General features: G+C 39.9%; 1 protein-coding gene and 1 pseudogene across 49 annotated transcripts in view; both read left to right on the top strand.

Annotated features, from left to right (window-relative positions):
• Rims2 (regulating synaptic membrane exocytosis 2) overlaps positions 1 to 21,414 on the top strand; it is a 522,550-nt gene that overhangs the window by 444,389 nt on the left and 56,747 nt on the right. For 35 of the 49 annotated variants that reach the window (XM_085831856.1, XM_085831876.1, XM_085831861.1 and 32 more), the window contains one exon: positions 5,317 to 5,558. The exons of the other annotated variants lie outside the window; for them this stretch is intronic. In XM_085831856.1, the coding sequence (XP_085687982.1) occupies positions 5,317 to 5,558 (242 nt within the window). The remainder of the gene's footprint in view (positions 1 to 5,316; positions 5,559 to 21,414) is intronic. 49 annotated transcript variants of the gene reach the window in all.
• On the top strand, positions 17,943 to 19,203 carry LOC110311035 (glutamine synthetase pseudogene; annotated as a pseudogene).

Here is a 21,414-nt window from a genome sequence, read left to right as displayed (position 1 = left end):
CTTATCTAACGGAGCCACCTTCTTGGCCCAGGATTTGTCCTTTGTAGCTTATCTGTCTATAGACCTACCTACCTACCTACCTACCTACCTACCTACCTACCTAGTGAAAGAACACAGATGGCATCTGGGAAAATATATCCAATATAATAGATGATATTGGAAGTTGTCATCTGAGAATGGCCAAAGTAAATAGTTGGCAAACATGACCACTCCCAGGAACGGTGGTCTAGCGACTCAGGAGTCTGAGACCAGTGGATTACCTCATTTCATGGCATAGGGTCATGTAAGTAGTCAAGCCGGACAATGTAGGATGACCTCAGTGCCAAAATAGTAAGGAAAGGAAGAAGAAAGGAGGTGAGCCATGAGGAACTAATATGAATCACAAGTTCATGTTATTTTCGTTAAATACCTGTTTACAATCATGGTAGAGAGGATATATTTTTCTAATAATTTAAGGAAGTAAATTATATTTTCAAAATATAAATTCTATTTTGAATTTTTATAAATTCAAAAATATGAGATTAACATACAGACTAATTTTAAATAATTGTAAGTGTTCGACTGTAGAGTATTCCTAATTCTTTACTGATTTAGCCTTTACAAAGAAAGGTCTCATTTTAAAGGGTATTTATGATCTTAGAGATCAAATACTGGCACTAGATCCCCAAGTCTTCTGGTAGAACAACCCGTGTAGTCTGTGTTCTCATGGTGCCATTATTCAGGGTTCAGCTCAATTATCTCCTCTTCAGAGAAATCTTCCTAAATTTCCACCTAAACTTTCTAGATCATCATTGTCTATATTATGTGTATTTTTCCTCATCTCATACCACTGGTTGACATGATCATTCATTTATATCTTGCCCCATGGAATCATAAATGGAAGGATCATGAAAACAAGGGCATTCTCTGCTACAGCTCCCATGCAGAGCACAAAGCCAGCCACACACCCGCTACAAAATAGATTTTAAGGAGGTGATCAGTCCAATAATATTAAACCTTAAACTTTAAGCTTTTATCATAACTAAAATCAAAGAATTACTGTGAGAATTTTTCTCTATACTTCAGAGAGAGTTTCTTCCATGCTTGACTTTATCAGGGTTTCTGGACATGTTGAGAGTTGAAATCAAGAATTCTTTCCTCTTGTATTCTTTTATTTTTATACACACAAACACACACACACACACACATATACCTATACATATAAACCTATAATCAAGCTGTGCCTTGCCAGCTGATAATGCCCAGGAGGTTAGCTAGACCCGCTTGCATTTTGTTCACTGTGTGTCTTTGCCCAGCTGCCCTTTCTACACTCCACAGTTTCTGCTGCTGGGCCTTCCGTAAAATACACTACTCACTAAGTCTTTACGTTTCTCCTCACTTCTCAGAGGTACACATGATAAAACATTTGTTCTCCTGTGAAGACTTCTTATTTGCAGTGCTGTTAAATGGTAATCCTGAGACTAAGCCCCTTAGCTGTAGTCTTTAAACTTATCAATTGATATATTTGATTTAATGTGCTCATAAGTCTTTATATGTATGGATTTCTTTGGACAATATTTACAAATACTTTGTGGGGAAGACATATTACTTTCCTCCAATAATACTAGATTTTTAATTTTGTTTCCTAATGCATCTTAACAACTATAATTTCATTGTAAAACTGATCATTTCTATTGACAATTTTATATCCCATACCTTAAAACCACAAAATATGTAAAGTTGGTATTTTCTAAAACCAAAACTTAGGAAAAACAAAAGTCATATTTAAAAATATGGAAACTTTGTCTGGAACTGAGGACCCTGCAATTAATCATTTCAGTTTAATAACAGCACAGGAATGGCTGGAAAGCCATAGTCGTTAACTCAGGGAATGAGCAGAGGTTCACTGCCTTTGCACTTAGGTAAAGAAAATTTACTGTTGGTCCCTGCTTGCTCTTTCCTTATGCCTCTCCTAACTTATTCTATTCTGTTCTGTTCTGTTCTATCCTATTCTATTCTATTCTATTGTTGTTACTGCTGATTCTTTTTGTTTATTCTGAAAAAAATAGAAAAAAATGGACATTAAAAAATACTGCTTTGAAAAAGGTTGAAGCTACTTTTAATACAATGGTATCTATGTTCATATATAGATGTTTTCTATATTTTCATGTGCATGAATATTTTGCCATATAATTCTGTTTATCTTAGACTCTGATTATTTGTATTGTGTACCTCATTGGATCATCAGCACATGCTCCCAGACTTTCCTAATTGACTGGTTTCACTGCTCCCGTGTTCATTTGCCGTTGCTGTAATCAAACTATCCTGACAAAAGCAGCTCAGAGAGAGGTCGTCCTCATAGTGAAGATATCAAGAGGAAGGACCCCAGCAGCTGGGCAAGACGAGCAGAGAGGGAGAGAGACTGGGTTCATGTGTGTTGTACCCAGCTTATGCTCTCCTTTCTACATAGTCAAGAACCCAGACACAGACCATGTACCATTTTAGAAAGATTCCTTCCACATAACTTACTGTAATCAGGACAATCCCCATAGACCTACCCCAGACCAAGCTAATCTAGACAACCCTAATTGACACCACCTTCCAGGGCTTAAATTTGCTGTGTCCTCTATAGTACAGTATATCCCTATATAATATGTATGCCAGCAAAAGGAAGCTACAAATATCTGCCTCCCATCTCCCCGCAAGCATATATTTATGTTAATAAATATTTATTAACATATACACTTTAAAAGTATTTTTTTGTTATTGATGGGCTAGACATTAATAGATTATCCCTTTGTATTTCTTTGTTCCCATTAGGCATTTTTTAGTCATTAATTTTGTAATAAATATAATTGCAGCTAAAGCTGTACTCCTTGTTGAGTTTTACCTTAGCCTAAATCCTAAAAGTTAAATTTATAAGCTAAATAGTGTGCTTTTAAAAAATATTTCATACATGTTGCCAAATTTCTCTTTGGAAGTATATCACTGAGCAAGGTACAGTGCATACATACGTGTAATCCCAGCACTTGGAAGGCAGAGGCAGGACAAGCGCCCACCTTAGGTCAGCTTGGTTAAATATTACCAAGACACTATCTCAAAAGCAAAGAAACAGACATAGAAATACCACATCAATAAGCAAACTACTAGAAAACAAGTGAGCGCCTTGCTGATGTGTACCCAGCAGTGTTGAAATTTATCACAATTCAGACCCTTAAAACTTATCCCCTGGCGTAATTTCTAGTGCGACAAGACTATTTTCCTAATCACAATGACAGTTCTGAAGACTTCCCAAACAAAGCATTCGGTTGGTTGGTTGGTTTAGGTGATGCCTAGTGAGGGAAGGACAGGAATCCTCCCTCCCCTCAGCCTCCTCCTCCAGGTGAGAGTGGATGGAAGTGCGCATCCTCTCAGCCCTGGGGTTAGTATGGGAAAAAAACACACTCATTTCATAAAACTGTCCATTCACTCCCAACCGTAGACATCCAAAGTTATGTTAAAGAGAGTACACCTGTCTATATAACCATAGTAACATCACAGTATTTTTCTATTCATCTACAAACTGTGTTAATAATTTCTGTTTTATTATAATAATTTTCATTTCTTATTTTGATTATGGTCTTTGTATCCAATTATGCAAATTAAGAAGAAAAAGCATAAGATGTAATAGGAAATATTGTGTATGTCTGACTTGCTTTTTCCATAGTAGATTACGTGGCTCTTTAGTAAGGTGTGCATACCACTGCACACCCCTATGCAACTGGAGTGCTGTTGGTGTTGCTCTGAGACATGTGACTTGTTCTTAAAATCTTCCTCTTAACAAAACTTTCACCTTTCTGAGGCTTTTCTTTTTCTCCTGGGAGCATGCTCCAAAACTCAGATGTTAAACCTTTGTGCTGATTACCCTGAGCTCATAAGCTATCTGTAGAGAAAGATGTTTCATAGGTCCAGACACTCTACTTCAGAAGGCTTCACAGGGCTTTACTGAATGATGGCAGCGGTGGTAACAACTCTCAGAAGAAAAGCAGAATCTCTATAGTTCTTGCTCTAAACCAGACATTGGCCTGCAGCCTTCTTGTGTTTTCTCACTCTTTAAATAAGGGAACTTAAGTTACAGAAAATCAAAACAGTTCTGCCAAGGTTCCATGGTTAGGCAGGAAAGGCAAAGGTCAGACTCTTGGTGTCCTGAGTCAGTGCTATGGACTTTTCCAGCACTGAACGGTCTGTAATAAAACCATTGAGACATTTTAATCCTTCTGTATTCTTCATTCACAATATAAATTTCATTACTACTATTGATAATACATTTTGGAGGGCTTTACCCTCTCCTTATTCCCAAATATTATAATTTTCATTTATCAGCTTTTTCTTACAAACTATGTAAAATAAATATTGTTTTGTAAATGATAAACCTAAAGCTCAGAGTAGAAAGAATCCTTCTTTATAATGTGTCCCAGAGGTTGCAGCACAGCTGGGATTCAACTGTGTAACAGGCTCCCACAGAACTTCACTCTATTTTCTCTTATTTATTAAGAGAACAAATTTAAAATTGTTAGTGTGAGGTACTGTAAATATAGAAACACCGATTTTTCTCCCTGCCTCCTTTCTCATTAGAATTCATATGAGGGATTACGTAGTTCAATGTAGTTTTAAATTTTCACGTTGGCCTTTTTCCTTTTAAATACTTAGAGATATTTTTTGTCTATTAGGTTTTTATTTCTTTCTTTTATTATTCATGTGCTGAACAGTCCCATCCACTCATTATCAGGGCCAAAGTAAAGCACAAACGATGATTCCAATGGCAAACCAAAATGATGACACCTACCCAAGTTTCCCAGTTGAGTCCTTCACACAGCCCCAGGTTTACAAGGAGCAGCTGGGGAGCATGCGCAGAAGTTTCAGCCCCACTCTGCCGCCTACCACTGCCCAGGATCTGGGAAGCTCCAGAGGCCATCTTCAGTTTAAGGCCATCTTCAAATTAAGTAAAGAGAAACAATTGTTTTTAATGCTTAAAACTAATAAAAATAGCCCTCTTAGAAAATTAACCGTTATTAAATACCTTAAAGCGTCCTACCTCCAGGGTGCTAGGACTAAAAGTGGGCACCACAATGCCTGGCAAGTCTGCTGTTTGGATAGATGCCTTATGTGTTATAGTTGTTTGGATAGTGAATAAAACATATTTGAGATTATACTACTTGAAAAACTTTAAATCCTAAAAGTGCATTCCAAAAATGATAAAATTTGATCGTTGTATTCCTGATGCTTCATCTAAAATACCTCTTCTGTCTTTTCCCTTGCCACTCTCATCTTCATTTATAATGATCCACCGGCTGACAGTGTCTTTACATCCAAAATGCAAAACAGACAGATGGGCGTGTCGGGGAAGAACTTGACCAAAAGCACCAGCATCAGTGGAGACATGTGCTCACTGGAGAAGAATGACGGCAGCCAGTCCGACACTGCAGTGGGCGCCCTGGGTACCAGTGGCAAGAAGCGGCGATCTAGCATTGGGGCCAAAATGGTAGCTATTGTTGGTCTCTCACGGAAAAGTCGCAGTGCCTCTCAACTCAGCCAAACCGGTAGGAATTTTTATGTTACTCTTGACTTCTTATTTGAGTTGTTGCTACAATACGCATTTTGTTTTCATGTCATTTTATCACAGTAGTGTGTGGATGCTGACATCGTCAAGAGGAAAAGGACAGTTTTAGACTAGTTCATCCCTTTAAAATGAAAGTGATTTTTTTTTCCAGCGATGAAATGAAATGAAACAGTGATTTTTCTTTTTCCAGTGATCAAACAGCCTGCTTCAAAGTGAACTTTGGCCACTGTTGGAAATGTGTCTTTGCTCCCCAGGGGAGAGGCCCTGCCATTAATGGCTACCTCTGATGCCTGGGACGCAGCTTCGATCTGTGGGCTCTCGCTTTCTCCTAGGTCCCTCACTGTGAAGCTTACCACATTAATTTTCATCCCCAGCAATTTGCAATGGAGATGACACCTCATATTTTGTGTTTATTGCTGACGACCTAACTTTCTTTTCAGCTTGTAAGCAACATTCACCAGTACTATCAATTTCCTCACTAAGTCTTCATTTCCTCCAGAAATCTTCAAACACCAGTGTTCTTCAGCGGCTGGGACCGAAAGGGTTTTTTTCTGCTGACAGTGAAGATATTTGAGGCTTTGCTACTTTAAAATTCGGTTTCTAATTACATCGACAAAAATAAATTATATACAAAACTCCTACTCAGGAAAGCCACTGTTAGCAATTAAGAAATTTGTGAGTCAAAGCAATGTCTTTTTTTCAAATAGATGTTGCTAATTAAACATTAAAACCCTGGTATCTTGAAAATAATAGCATATCTTCTACAAACAAAGGCATGTAATATGGTGTTCTTTTATAGCAAAATAAATTATAGGCAACTGGATTAAATCTAATTTCTGTTTGAAAACTAGGGGCTTTTATTGGAAGTCAGAGTATATATCTACAACACAAAATAATTTAAGTTTGTATTACTCAAGGACCCGGCTCATCTTGGTTTTGCAAATCATACTTTTCAAACCATATTGAATTAGCTATTTGATAATATTTGTTAAATTCTGGTTTCGACACTCTGTATTGATGTAGATTTTGTTATTGAAATTTTTCTTTGGTGTTTTAAAATGCTATTTCTAATGTTTATATAGAAACATAATTTTAGTTCACAGATGCACATATTACCATTAAATTATTTCAGAATTACCTAATATTTACACAAAATTAAATGTTGTCTTGGCATAACTGATGGTGGGATTTTGATTGACAGATGTCTTTGTACTTTCTAGCAATTAAAACTGTATTGCAGTTCCTTATTGAAAATGTGCAAACATCTGTAAATCTGAAATTTATCTAAAATAGTCTATGTTTTTAAAAAGAATTAGAAATGCACAAAAAAAAAATTGGTGAAGAAAAGCAGGTCTCTGGCTATTGAGATGCATTAGGACAGAAGCAAAGCAGTCCTTGTACTGCAGAAAACCAGGGCACAGTGTGCTGGGCATTCCACCCAGGCTTGAGAAAAGACATTACAGGATGAAGATGCCATGGTGTTTAACTCAGTGGAAACAGTAAGCAATTACATTCAATTAACATGAAATTTTGTGTCAGTAAAAAACAAAAAACAAAAAAACTACTTTTTTTATTAAAGTGAAAAATAAGACTAAAACTTAGATAATATCTGGTATTAATCTATATAATAAATTTCACTTAATGAAATTTTCAGCAAATATTGAGCACTTACATATCAGATACATCAAGCACAAAGACAAGCAAAAGTCATTTGTTCATATGTTGCTCCCAGAGTCTGTGTCGGTGGTGAACACTCACGCACTGACCACTGTAGAAGTGAGGAAATAAAGAGGTGGCTCAAAGCTTCCCCCAGATATGCATCCGTCGGTAGATCACCATGCTCTTGACACATATTGTAGGCAGAAGAGAAGTGTGTGGGGAGGGACAAAGAGGAGTGAGCCTGACTCAGAACCTTGAACTGATATCTGTGGGAACCCCCAATGCAGATATCCCAAACTTGTCAACTAAACCCGTCTACTTCTTCACAGAAATATGAGAGTTACAAAGTTCAGCAACAAAGTTAGCGCCTGAAATCATGTGAGAAGATCACTATAGATAAGAGCAGTAAGCTGAGACAATGCTCTTTAGAGGGCTGAGTTTTAAGGTAGGATTCAGGGAGGAGGTTGCAGAGAGGAGACATGCTTTCTATGTATAGTCATAGAGTTTTATCTTTACAAACACTGTGATGTTGGTGAACCTAAATTTTTTAAATGTTTACTGTTATGTAGACTTTTTCTATGTATTAGAGCTTAGAACATAAGGCCTCTTTGTCATTGTTTCCATTAATTATTCAGAAGTACTATATTGTAAAAATTTTAATCATGTTTAAAATTGGCAATTATTCCTAAGCACCAACTTAGTAGTTTTGACCTAGTAACAGCAGAATTTAGATCATCTGTGTTCAACTCAGAAACACTAAGAAAATCTGTAATGTTCATAGCTACTGCACACATAATCGTATGTGTGAGAGTGTGGTTTTGTGAGTGTGTGTGTGTGAGTGTATGTGTGAGGGTGTGTGTGAGTGTGTGTGTGTGTGTGTGTGTGTAACAGGCCCTCCTTTAATTTATCATCTTGGGATCAGCACCGGGGTAGCTAGAGCGCAGGGTCGGCTGACACCCGCCAGCTACCCACGACCCCCGCCACAGGATTTTGAGACTGCTGGTGAGTGGAACACAGCTTCTGCTCCAGTCCAATCACGCGGGACCTGAGACTGCTCTGGTTGGGGAGGGAGAAATCCGGCCTACATAGGGCCACAAGCCTCTTCCGGTCAGAAAAGCACCGGGGTAGCTAGGGCGCAGGGTCGGCTGACACTCGCCAGCTACCCACAACACCCCCCACAGGATCTTAAGACTTCTGGTGAGTGGAACACAGCTTCTGCTCCAATCCAATTGCGCGCGGGACCTGAGACTGCATTAGTTAGGGAAGCAGAAACCGGCCTGAGTAGGGCCACAGGCCTCATCCGGCCGGATCAGCACTGGGGTAGCTAGAGCGCAGGGTCGGCTGACACCCGCCAACTACCCACGACCCCCGCCACAGGATTTTGAGACTGCTGGTGAGTGGAACACAGCTTCTGCTCCAATCTTTAAACAGTTACAACGACAACAACTAACCCCAGAGATTACCAGATGGCGAAAGGTAAACGTAATAATCTTACTAACAGAAACCAAGACCACTCACCATCATCAGAACCCAGCACTCCCACTTCACCCAGTCCAGGGCACCCCAACACACCAGAAAAGCTAGACACGGATCTAAAAGCATATCTCATGATGATGGTTGAGGACTTCAAGAAGGACTTTAATAACACACTTAAAGAAATACAAAGGAACACTGGTAAACAGGTAGAAGACAATAAAGAGGAAGCACAAAAATCCCTTAAAGAATTGCAGGAGAACACTGCTAAAGAGTTACAAATCCTTAAAGAAAAACAGGATAACCTAATCAAACAGGTAGAAGTCCTTCATGAAAAACAGGAAAACACATCCAAACAGATGATGGAAATGAACAAAACCATACTAGACCTAAAAAGGGAAGTAGACACAATAAAGAAAACCCAAAATGAGGCAACACTGGAGATAGAAACCCTAGGAAAGAAATCTGGAACCATACATACCAGCATCAGCAACAGAATACAAGAGATGGAAGAGAGAATCTCAGGTGCAGAAGATTCCATAGAGAACATCGGCACAACAATCAAGGAAAATGTAAAATGCAAAACGATCCTAACTCAAAACATCCAAGAAATACAGGACACAATGAGAAGACCAAACCTACGGATAATAGGAGTGGATGAGAATGAAGATTTTCAACTCAAAGGACCAGCAAACATCTTCAACAAAATTATAGAAGAAAACTTCTCAAATCTAAAGAAAGAGATGCCCAAGAACATACAAGAAGCCTACAGAACTCCAAATAGACTGGACCAGAAAAGAAATACCTCCCGACACATAATAATCAGAACAACAAATGCTCTAAATAAAGATAGAATACTAAAAGCAGTAAGAGAAAAAGGCCAAGTAACATATAAAGGCAAGCCTATCAGAATTACACCAGATTTTTCACCAGAGACTATGAAAGCCAGAAGATCCTGGACGGATGTTATACAGACACTAAAAGAACACAAATTCCAGCCCAGGCTACTATACCCAGCCAAACTCTCAATTAACATAGATGAAGAAACCAAAGTATTCCACAACAAAACCAAATTCACACATTATCTCTCCACGAATTCAGCCCTTCAAAGGATAATAACAGAAAAAAACCAATACAAGGACAGGAACCAAGCCCTAGAAACAACAAGAAGGTAATCCCTCAACAAACCTAAAAGAAGACAGCCACAAGACCAGAATGCCAACTTTAACAACAAAAATAACAGGAAACAACAATTACTTTTCCTTAATATCTCTTAATATCAATGGACTCAACTCCCCGATAAAAAGACATAGACTAACAAACTGGCTACACAAACAAGACCCAACATTTTGCTGCTTACAGGAAACTCATCTCAGAGAAAAAGATAGACACTACCTCAGAATAAAAGGCTGGAAAACAATTTTCCAAGCAAATGGTATGAAGAAACAAGCTGGAGTAGCCATTCTAATATCTGATAAGATTGACTTCCAAACCAAAGTCATTAAAAAAGACAGGGAGGGACACTTCATACTCATCAAAGGTAAAATCCTCCAAGAGGAACTATCAATCCTGAATATCTATGCTCCAAATACAAAGGCAGCCACATTCATTAAAGAAACTTTAGTAAATCTCAAAGCACACATTGCACCTCATACAATAATAGTGGGAGACTTCAACACACCACTTTCACCAATGGACAGATCATGGAAACAGAAACTAAACAGGGACACAGAGAAACTAAGAGAAATTATGAATCAAATGGATCTGGCAGATATCTACAGAACATTCTATCCTAAAACAAAAGGATATACCTTCTTCTCAGCACCTCATGGTACCTTCTCCAAAATTGACCACATAATTGGTCACAAAACAGGCCTCAACAGATACAAAAATATTGAAATTGTCCCATGCATCCTATCAGATCACCATGGACTAAGGCTGATCTTCAATAACAAAATAAATAATAGAAAGCCAACCTTCACGTGGAAACTGAACAACACTCTTCTCAATGATACCTTGGTCAAGGAAGGAATAAAGAAAGAAATTAAGGACTTTTTAGAGTTCAATGAAAATGAAGCCACAACATACCCAAACTTATGGGACGCAAGGAAAGCATTTCTAAGAGGAAAACTCATAGCTCCGAGTGCCTCCAAAGGAAACTAGAGAGAGCACACATTAGCAGCTTGACAACATACCTAAAAGCACTAGAACAAAAGGAAGCAAATTCACCCAAGAGGAGTAGACGGCAGGAAATAATGAAACTCAGGGGCGAAATCAACCAAGTGGAAACAAGAAAAACTATTCAAAGAATCAACCAATCAAGGAGCTGGTTCTTTGAGAAAATCAACAAGATAGATAAACCCTTAGCCAGACTCACTAGAGGGCACAGGGAAAGCATCCTAATTAGCAAAATCAGAAATGAAAAAGGAGACATAACAACAGATCCTGAAGACATCCAAAACACCATCAGATCCTTCTACCAAAGGCTATACTCAACAAAACTGGAGAACCTGGATGAAATGGAGAAGTTCCTAGACAGATACCAGGTACCAAAGTTGAATCAAGATCAGGTTAATGATCTAAACAGCCCTATATCCCCCAAAGAAATAGAAGCAGTCATTAATAGTCTCCCAACTAAAAAAAGCCCAGGACCAGATGGGTTTAGTGCAGAGTTCTATCAGACCTTCAAAGAAGATCTAATCCCAGTTCTTCACAAACTATTCCACAAAATAGAAACAGAAGGTACTCTACCCAACTCATTCTATGAAGCCACAGTTACTCTGATACCTAAACCACAAAAAGACCCAACAAAGATAGAAAACTTCAGACCAATATCCCTTATGAATATTGATGCAAAAATCCTCAATAAAGTCCTTGCTAACCGAATCCAAGAACACATCAAAACAATCATCCATCCTGACCAAGTAGGTTTCATCCCAGGGATGCAGGGATGGTTCAATATACGGAAATCCATCAACGTAATCCAGTATATAAACAAACTCAAAGACAAAAACCACATGGTCATCTCGTTAGATGCGGAAAAAGCATTTGACAAGATCCAACACCCATTCATGATAAAAGTCTTGGAAAGATCAGGAATTCAAGGCCCATACCTAAACATGATAAAAGCAATCTACAGCAAACCAGTAGCGAACATCAAAGTAAATGGTCAGAAGCTTGAAGCAATCCCTCTAAAATCAGGGACTAGACAAGGCTGTCCACTTTCTCCATACCTATTCAACATTGTACTTGAAGTCCTAGCCAGAGCAATTCGACAACAAAAGGAGATCAAAGGGATACAAATTGGAAAAGATGAAGTCAAAATATCACTTTTTGCAGATGATATGATAGTATATATACGTGACCCTAAAAATTCCACCAGAGAACTCCTAAGCCTGATCTTTTCCCTTTCTATACATGCAGGTTTTAAGTTATTCATTTGCTAGTGAATTTGTGTGTTGTTTTATTTGCTTTCCTGTCACAAATTGAATCACTTGGATTCTAATTCTAATTGAATCACTTTGGTACAAAAATACTTTATAGCATCTGAAAAAGACTTTTTGCAATTAATGTAGCATATTTCAGACGTACCAACATGGGGGGGGGAGACTCATTTTGACTACTACTATTAATGTTAATAGTAAAGGGGGATAGAAAAGATATCAAAATACTATAATGCAGTTTTTAAGTCACTATATCTACATACTTTCTTTTTTATTTTTATTTTTATTGGATATTTTCTCTATTTATATTTCAAATGTTATCCCCTCTCCCAGTTTCTCTCCCTCCTGGACACCCTCTCACATCCTCACTCCCCCTGCTTCTACGAGGGCATTCCTCCACCTACCCACCCACTCCCACTTCCCTGCCCTCATTTTCCCTACCCTGGGGCATCTGTCGAGCCTTCATAAGACCAAGGACCTCTGCAACATATGAGGCTGGAGCCATGTGTACTCCTTTGTTGATGGCTTAGTCACTGGGAGCTCTTGCGGGACTGGTTGGTTGATATTGCTGTTCTTCCTGTGGGGTTTCAATCCCCTTCCATTCCTTTAGTCCTTTCTCTAACTCCTCTATTTGTGGATCCTGCACTCAGTTCAATGGTTGGCTGCGAGCATCCAGATCTGCATCCGGCTCTGGCAGGGCCTCTCAGACAGCCATATCAGGCTTATCCAGCATGTACTTCTTGGCATCCACAATAGTGTCTGGGTTTGGTGACTGTATATGGGATGAATCTCCAGGTGGGACAGTCCCTGGGTGGCCTTTCCTTCAGTCTCTGCTCTACCCTTTGTCTCCATATTTGCTCCTGTGAGTATTTTATTCTCCTTCTAAGAAGGGCTGAAGTATCCACACTTTGGTCTTCATTCTTTTTGAGCTTCAAGTGGTCTGTGAATTGTATCCTGGTTATTTGGAGCTTTTGGGCTAATATCCATTTATCAGGGAATGCATACTATGTGTGTTCTTTTGTGATTGGTTTACCTCACTCAGGATGAAATTTTCTAGTTCTATCCATTTACCAAAGAATTTCATAAATTCATCTCTTTTAATAGCTGAGTTACTCCATTGTGTAAATGTACCACATTTTCTGTATCCATGCCTCTGTTGAGGGACATCTGGGTTCTTTCCATCTCTTGGCTATTATAAATAACACTGCTAGGAACATAGTGGAGCATGTGTCCTTATTAGATGTTGGAGCATCTTCTGGGCATATGCTCAGGAGTGCTTTAGCTGGGTCCTCAGCTATGCCCAAGTTTCATGCGTTTAGCAAATTGTATCTTATATCTTGGGTATCCTAAGTTTTGGGCTAATATCCACTTATCAGTGAATACATATTGTGTGAGTTCTTTTGTGATTGTGTTACTTCACTCAAGATGATGCCCTCCAGGTCCATCCATTTGGCTAGGAATTTCATAAATTCATTCTTTTTAATAGCTGAGTAGTACTCCATTGTGTAAATGTACCATAATTTCTGTATCCATTCCTCTGTTGAGGGACATCTGGGTTCTTTCCAGCTTCTGGCTATTATAAATAGGGCTGCTATGAACATAGTGGAGCATGTGTCCTTCTTACCGGTTGGGACATCTTCTGGATATATGCCCAGGAGAGGTATTGCTGGATCCTCCAGTAGTACTATGTCCAGTTTTCTGAGGAACCGCCAGACTGATTTCCAGAGTGGTTGTACCAGCTTGCATTCCCTCCAGCAATGAAGGAGTGTTCCTTTTTCTCCACATCCTCACCAGCATCTGTTGTCACCTGAGTTTTTGATTAGCCATTCTGACTGGAGTGAGATGGAATCTCAGGGTTGTTTTGATTTACATTTCCCTGATGACTAAGTGTGTTAAACATTTCTTTAGGTGCTTCTTGGCCATTCTATATTCCTCAAGTGACAATTCTTTTTTAGCTCTTTACCCCATTTTTAATAGGGTTATTTGGTTCTCTGGAGTCTAACTTCTTGAGTTCTTTGTATATATTGGATATTAGCCCTCTATTGGATGTAAGATTGGTCAAGATCTTTTCCCAACCTGTTGGTTGCCTTTTTTTCTTATTGACAGTGTCCTGTGCCTTACAGAGCTTTGTAATTTTATGAGGTCCCATTTGTTGATTCTTGATCTTACAGCACAAGCCATTGATGTTCTGTTCAGGAATTTTTCCCCTGTGTCCTTATGTTCGAGGCTCTTCCCCACTTTCTCCTCTATAAGTTTCAGAGTCTCTGGTTTTATGTGGAGATCCTTGATCCACTTGGACTTAATCTTTGTACATGGAGATAAGAATGGATCTATTTGCATTTTTCTACAAGCTGACTGCCAGTTGAACCAGCACCATTTGTTAAAAATGTTGTCTTTTTTCCACTGGATGGTTTTAGCTCCTTTGACAAAGATCAAGTGACCATAGGTGTGTGGGTCCATTTCTGGGTCTTCAATTCTATTCCATTGATCTTCCTGCTTGTCTCTGTACCAATACCATGCAGTTTTTATCACTATTGCTCTGTAGTACAGCTTGAGGTCAGGCATGGTGATTCCACCAGAGGTTCTTTTATTGTTGAGAATAGTTTTTGCTATCCTAGGTATTTTGTTATTCCAAATGAATTTGCAAATTGCTCTTTCTAACTCTATGAAGAATTGAGTTGGAATTTTGATGGGGATTGCATTGAATCTGTAGATTGTTTTTGGCAAGATGGCCATATTGACTATATTAATCTTGCTAATCCATGAGCATGGGAGATCTGTCCATCTTCTGAGATTTTCTTTGATTTCTTTCTTCAGAGACTTAAAGGTATTGTCATACAGATCTTTCAGTTGCTTGGTTAGAGTCACATCAAGGTATGTAATATTATTTGTGGGTATTGTGAAGTGTGTCATTTCCCTAATTTCTTTTTCAGCCTGTTTATCCTTTGAGTAGAGGAGGGCCACTAATTCTTTTGAGTTAATTTTATATCCAGCCACTTTGTTGAAGTTGTTTATCAGTTTTCTCTGGTGGAAAATTTGGGGTTTTTATATACTTTCTTGGTGGCAATGTAAGAAGAAATGAAAGCCAACTTTCACAATTCATAAGGTTTTTACTAGAGAACACATTCTATTACTAAGATTTAGACTTTCCCTAACATGTTTTCTAGTTTTTAAAATATATGATTAATCACAGCAATGATTTGTTGTTTACTTTTTATCTCCTTAAGTTTCTAAATCATCACACCATTTCACACCTTCTTGGAACACAGGTCTGACTCCAGAGTTAATCTTCTTGCCATGACTCCATGTCATCAGCTGTGTGCTTTGTAATTAGTTCTTTTCATATCAGCAGAGGGAAAACTTCCTTTCAAAGTAAAAATTCCTCAGGGTAAGACTTTTAATATAGGCTTTACTTAATTTAACTGGTTAAAACTTTAAGGTATAAATAGCCCAAAGCAACTGTTCATGGGAATGTTCAGTAGTTGCCTAATAAGCATAAATAAGTGTAAATAAGCAGACCATAAAGAATATGTTTCCGATCCAAGAAATACATGCAAAGAAAAGAAATCTCTTCATTCTGGTGGACCCAAATGCTTTGCGGTTTGCTGAATATCTGGCTATCAGCGGAAATGCAGTTTTGAGGTCCAGGCCATTTGAAATACCAACCCCACACACTTTAGTAGGCACATAGAGCTGCTATGTGCCTTTTACTCTTTTGAATCCTGCTTTAGTAAACTACAGCGAAGACTTCCAGAGACATCTGCAGCTATCTGTTGAAAAATTAATAATTAATAAAATTGATAAATTGTAAGCAAGCAGTATAACTATGAGCAGTGATGAGGAGGGACTGTGAAGATGATTTTTCCAATGTATGGAAAAGGACTGTTGGCTCATTATCTCCAAGAGCTTGAATTCTCTTTGCAATGCAAACTTCATAGAACAAGCAACACAAACACAGATTCAATCCTCTTGCACGCTTAAGTGAAGATCCTTATAATGTTCTATTTCAGGATAAATGGGTTTTTCTTATTAAAACTGTTACTACCTCATAAATATTAAAATGATTCAGTAAATAGTTTTATTCTAAGATGTGTTATTTTTAATTGAAACTGTTACTACTTTTTAGAGTTTTAAAATTATTCAGCGAATATCTATTGAGGCCTAGTATTTTTTCTCTTTTTATTTATTGGATATTTTATTTATTTACATTTCAAATGTTATCCCCTTTCTTGGTTTCCCCTCCGGAACCCCCATATCCCATCCTCCTTCCCCTCACCTACCCAACCACTCCCACCTCCCCACCCTGGTATTCCTCTACACTGGGAAACTGAGCCTTCCCCAGACCAAGGGCCTCTCCTCCTATTGATATCCAACACGGCCATTCTCTCCTACATATGTGGCTGGAGCCATGGGTCCCTCTATGTGTAATCTTTGGTTGGTAGTTTAGTTCCTGGGAGTTCTGGGGAGTCTAGTTGGTTGATATTGTTGTTCTTCCTATGGGGTTGCAAACCCCTTCAGCACCTTTCTCTCTAACTTCTCCATTGGGGACCCCATGCTCAGCCCAATGGTTGGCTGCAAGCATCTACCTCTGTATTTGCCAAGCTCTGAAAGAGCCTCTCAGGAAACAGCTATATCAGGCAAGCACTTCTTAGCATCTTCAGTAGTGTCTGGGTTTGGTGTCTGCATATGGGATGGATCCCCAGGTGGGGCAGTCTCTTTCCTTCAGTCTCTGCTCCACACTTTGTCTCCATATTTCCTCCCATGAGTATTTTGTTTCCCCTTCTAAGAAGGACTGAAGCATCCACACTTTGATCTTCCTTCTTCTTGAACTTCACATGGTCTGTGAATTGTATCCTGGGTATTCTGAGCTTAGGACAAAATAGCAACCAACAGATTAGGAAAAGATCTTTACCAACCCTACATCTGATAGAGGGCTAATATCCAATATATACAAAGAACTCAAGAAGTTAGACTCCAGAGAACCAAATAACCCTATTAAAAATGGGGTACAGCAAAACTTAGGATACCCAAGATATAAGATACAATTTGCTAAACGCATGAAACTCAAGAAGAATGAAGACCAAAGTGTGGACACTGTGCACCTTCTTAGAATTGGGAACAAAACACCCAGGGAAGGAGCTACAGAGACAAAGTTCGTAGCTGTGATGAAAGGATGGACCATTTAGAGACTGCTGTATCCAGGGATCCGTCCCATAATCAGCTTCTAAACGCTGACACCATTGCATACACTAGCAAGATCTTGCTGAAAGGACCCAAATATAGCTGTCTCTTGTGAGACGATGCCGGGGCCTAGCAAACACAGGAGTGGATGTTCACAGTCAGCTATTGGATGTATCACAGGGCTCCCAATGGAGAAGCTAGAGAAAGTACCCAAGGAGCTAAAGGGATCTGCAACCCTATTGTTGGAACAACATGATGTACTAACCGGAACCCTGGAGCTCTTGTCTCTAGCTGCATATGTATCGAAAGATGGCCTAGTCGGCCATCAATGGAAAGAGAGGCCCATTGGACTTGCAAACTTTATATGCCCCAATATAGGGGAATGCCAGGGCCAAAAGAATGGGAATGGGTGGGTAGGGAAGTGGGGGGCGCTATGGGGGACTTTTGGGATAGTATTGGAAATGTAATTGAGGAAATTATGTAATAAAAATATTAAAAAAAAAAAATAAATAAAAATGGGGTACAGAAGAGTCGAGAATGGGAGTAGAGCACGGTGTCTGAACAGCACACCCATCTCCTCTCGGCTCTTCACCTCGCTCTCGTGGCCTGTTCACCCATCCATCATCCGGCTGGCCACCGCTCTGAACACCTTCCACCATGGCCACCTCAGCAAGTTCCCACTTGAACAAAGGCATCAAGCAAATGTACATGTCCCTGCCCCAGGGTAAGAAAATCCAAGCCATGTATATCTGGGTTGATGGTACCGGAGAAGGACTGCGCTGCAAGACCCATACCCTGGACTGTGAGCCCAAGTGTGTGGAAGAGTTACCTGAGTGGAACTTTGATGGCTCTAGTACCTTTCAGTCTGAAGGCTCCAACAGCGACATGTATCTCCATCCTGTTGCCATGTTTCGAGACCCCTTCCGCAAAGACCCCAACAAGCTGGTGCTATGTGAAGTTTTCAAGTATAACCAGAAGCCTGCAGAGACAAACTTGAGGCACATCTGTAAACGGATAATGGACATGGTGAGCAACCAGCACCCCTGGTTTGGAATGGAGCAGGAATATACTCTCATGGGAACAAATGGCCACCCATTTGGTTGGCCTTCCAAAGGCTTCCCTGGACCCCAAGGCCCGTATTACTGCGGTGTGGGCCTACGGCAGGGACGTCGTGGAGGCTCATTACCGGGCCTGCTTGTATGCCGGAGTCAAGATCACGGGGACAAATGCGGAGGTTATGCCTGCCCAGTGGGAATTCCAGATAGGACCCTGTGAGGGGATCCGAATGGGAGATCATCTTTGGATAGCCCGTTTTATCTTGCATCGGGTGTGCGAAGACTTTGGGGTGATAGCAACCTTTGACCTCAAGCCCATTCCAGGGAACTGGAATGGTGCAGGCTGCCATACCAACTTCAGCACCAAGGCCATGCGGGAGGAGAATGGTCTGAAGTGCATTGAGGAGGCCATTGACAAACTGAGTAAGAGGCACCAGTACCACATCCGCGCCTACGATCCCAAGGGGGGCCTGGACAACACCCGGCGTCTGACTGGATTCCACGAAACCTCCAACATCAACGACTTTTCTGCCGGTGTTGCCAACCGCAGTGCCAGTATCCGCATTCCCTGGACTGTCGGACAGGAGAAGAAGGGCTACTTTGAAGACCGTCGGCCTTCTGCCAATTGTGACCCCTGTGCGGTGACAGAAGCCATCATCTGCATGTGTCTCCTCAACGAAACAGGCGACGAACCCTTCCAATACAAGAACTAAGCGGACTAGACTTGAGTGATCCCTCTCCCAGCTCTTCCCTCTCCCAGTTGTCCCCACTGTAACTCAAAGGATGGAATACCAAGGTCTTTTTATTCCTCGTGCCCAGTTAATCTTGCTTTTGTTGGTCAGAATAGAGGGGTCAAGTTCTTAATCTCTACACACCAACCCTTTCTTTCCTATCTAGCTTTCTAGTGGGGAGGGGGGGAAGGGTAACCCACTGCTTCTTCTCATCAGGTATGCATGTCCGGTAGGCATAGCTGTCACAAAGCGGGTGTACTTATGGTGAAAGAGGACATTTTTTTTTCTTCAGGATAGTTGAAAGGGCAGGCCCAACGGCTTAGATTGACATTTCCACTGTTGGTAGAGAGCTGTTATTTCTAAAGGGGAAACCAGCTTTCTGTTCCAAATGGAAGTCAGGTGAGGAGTTGAAGGTTGGTTTCTTGTGCTGTGCTTCCTTGGCTTGGGGAAGGGGCATCCATCCCCTCTGCGAACACAGCTCAGTGCGTCACCTGATGGATGGCCCTACTGTGAAGGAAGAAAAAAGTTGGCATTTCTTGGTCCTCCGTTTATAACACAAAGCAGAGTAGTATTTTTATATTTAAATGTTAAAAACAAAAAAGATATATATATATATATATATATATATATATATATATATATGGATGTGTGGATATATGTCTTTCTAATTGAGAGAACCATCCTATTCACTGGGTGCCAAGTTTGAGTGATGAGGGGCTTGGTTTAGAAGTTAGGGTCTCTTGAGGTAGAGGTGAGGATGCAGTACCAGGAAAGTTAGTTATCTTGGGGTCTCAGCCTCATTACTGCTTAGGGTTTCCCTGCCCACTCTGCAGGAGCAGATGTTGGACAGGTAGCCAGTGGGATGCCACTACTTGCCACCAATGTCCCCAGGCTTAGGTTTAGGGGATGTGTATACTTAATCGAGTTAGAAGTATGTGTTGGCTGGTCAACTTGAACACTGTTACTGATGGGTGGGTGGGTGGGGGTTTACTGGGGTTATTTTTTTGGTGGGATTAGCATGTCACTAAAGCGGGACTTTTGATATATTACATTTTTTAAAAGCAAAACAAGTTTAGATTTTAATCAGATTTGTAGGGTTTCTAACTTTATAGAATTGCCTGTTTATTTCAATGTCTCCCTCCACTTGGCTCTTAGGGGAACTAAGGACAAGTCTCCTAGTGTCACCTCCGCCAGCAGACTGTTCCTTTCCTTCTGAAAAAGCCGATAGTCTTTTTTTTCTTTTATAATAAACACACCCCACCTCCCCCCCCAAAAAATGGGGTACAGAGCTAAACAAAGAATTCTCAAGTGAGGAATACTGAATGGCTGAGAAGCACCTAAAAAAATGTTCAACATCCTTAGTCATCAGTGAAATGCAAATCAAAACAACCCTGAGATTCTACCTCACACCAATTAGAATAGCTAAGATCAAAAGCTGAGGAGGTCTAGTATTTAACAACCAATTTGACATGTGCTCATTCGGGTCCTTTTTGTTTGATATATATGTTCCAGTGGGATAGGCATTCTTTAAAAAATAATTAGTCAAAATTCCAAAGCTTGCCTTGAAGAGTTCATTACAGAGCATACTAACCTAGTTTATCCCATCTCTCTATTATCAAAGCCAAATAACTTTTGGATTTCAATTTGTATGCTATATCTGCTATGAGGGAACAGGCAACCAATTGTAGTTTAATCTAGATATGTATTGTAGATTAAAACATTTGCAAAGTAGCATCTAGCTTGCTTTTCTTTAGCATTTGAGTTAGGAAGTAACTGAATGATATAAATGGGTGTTTTTAATCCTAAGAGTAACTTTGTGTTTGTTTGTGTTGTCTGGAATATACAAAATTCATTTCTTTTTACTGGCAGCTTTATACTTGCTTAGAAAAATCAAAATATAGTAAGAGCTCACATGAAAGTCTGAGCCGAAATAGAGAATCATTTTCATGAGGAAAGTGACAGTATAGTGCCAAGCTTAGGTGATAATACAAAAGTCCAAGCTTAGGTGATACTACAAAGGCCCAAGGAAAAGCAAGTAGCTCCACAGGGAATAGACAGAGGTATTTACTTCAACACCTTATAGCCAAAACCTCCGTTCCAAAGGAAATAGGGTGCTGAAGGTAGGGGGACACGAGACCTCCTGTCTCTCCATTTGAGGCTGCCTGACACTGAACGTGTCTCTGTCCCTGTTATCTCCTGGTTTGTTTTTTGTTTTTTGTTTTTTGTTTCCATTACTTCCAGCAATTATTTCTGTTCCTGGGGCTCAAAGGGAGAGGCATGCCAGAATCCAAGTC

This window comes from Mus caroli, unplaced genomic scaffold (assembly GCF_978045245.1).
Source record: "Mus caroli unplaced genomic scaffold, Mus_caroli_1 scaffold_16, whole genome shotgun sequence".
Lineage (NCBI taxonomy): Eukaryota > Metazoa > Chordata > Mammalia > Rodentia > Muridae > Mus > Mus caroli.
The sequence above is the reverse complement of the archived record's forward strand: the minus strand, read 5'-3'. Positions and strand labels throughout refer to the sequence as shown.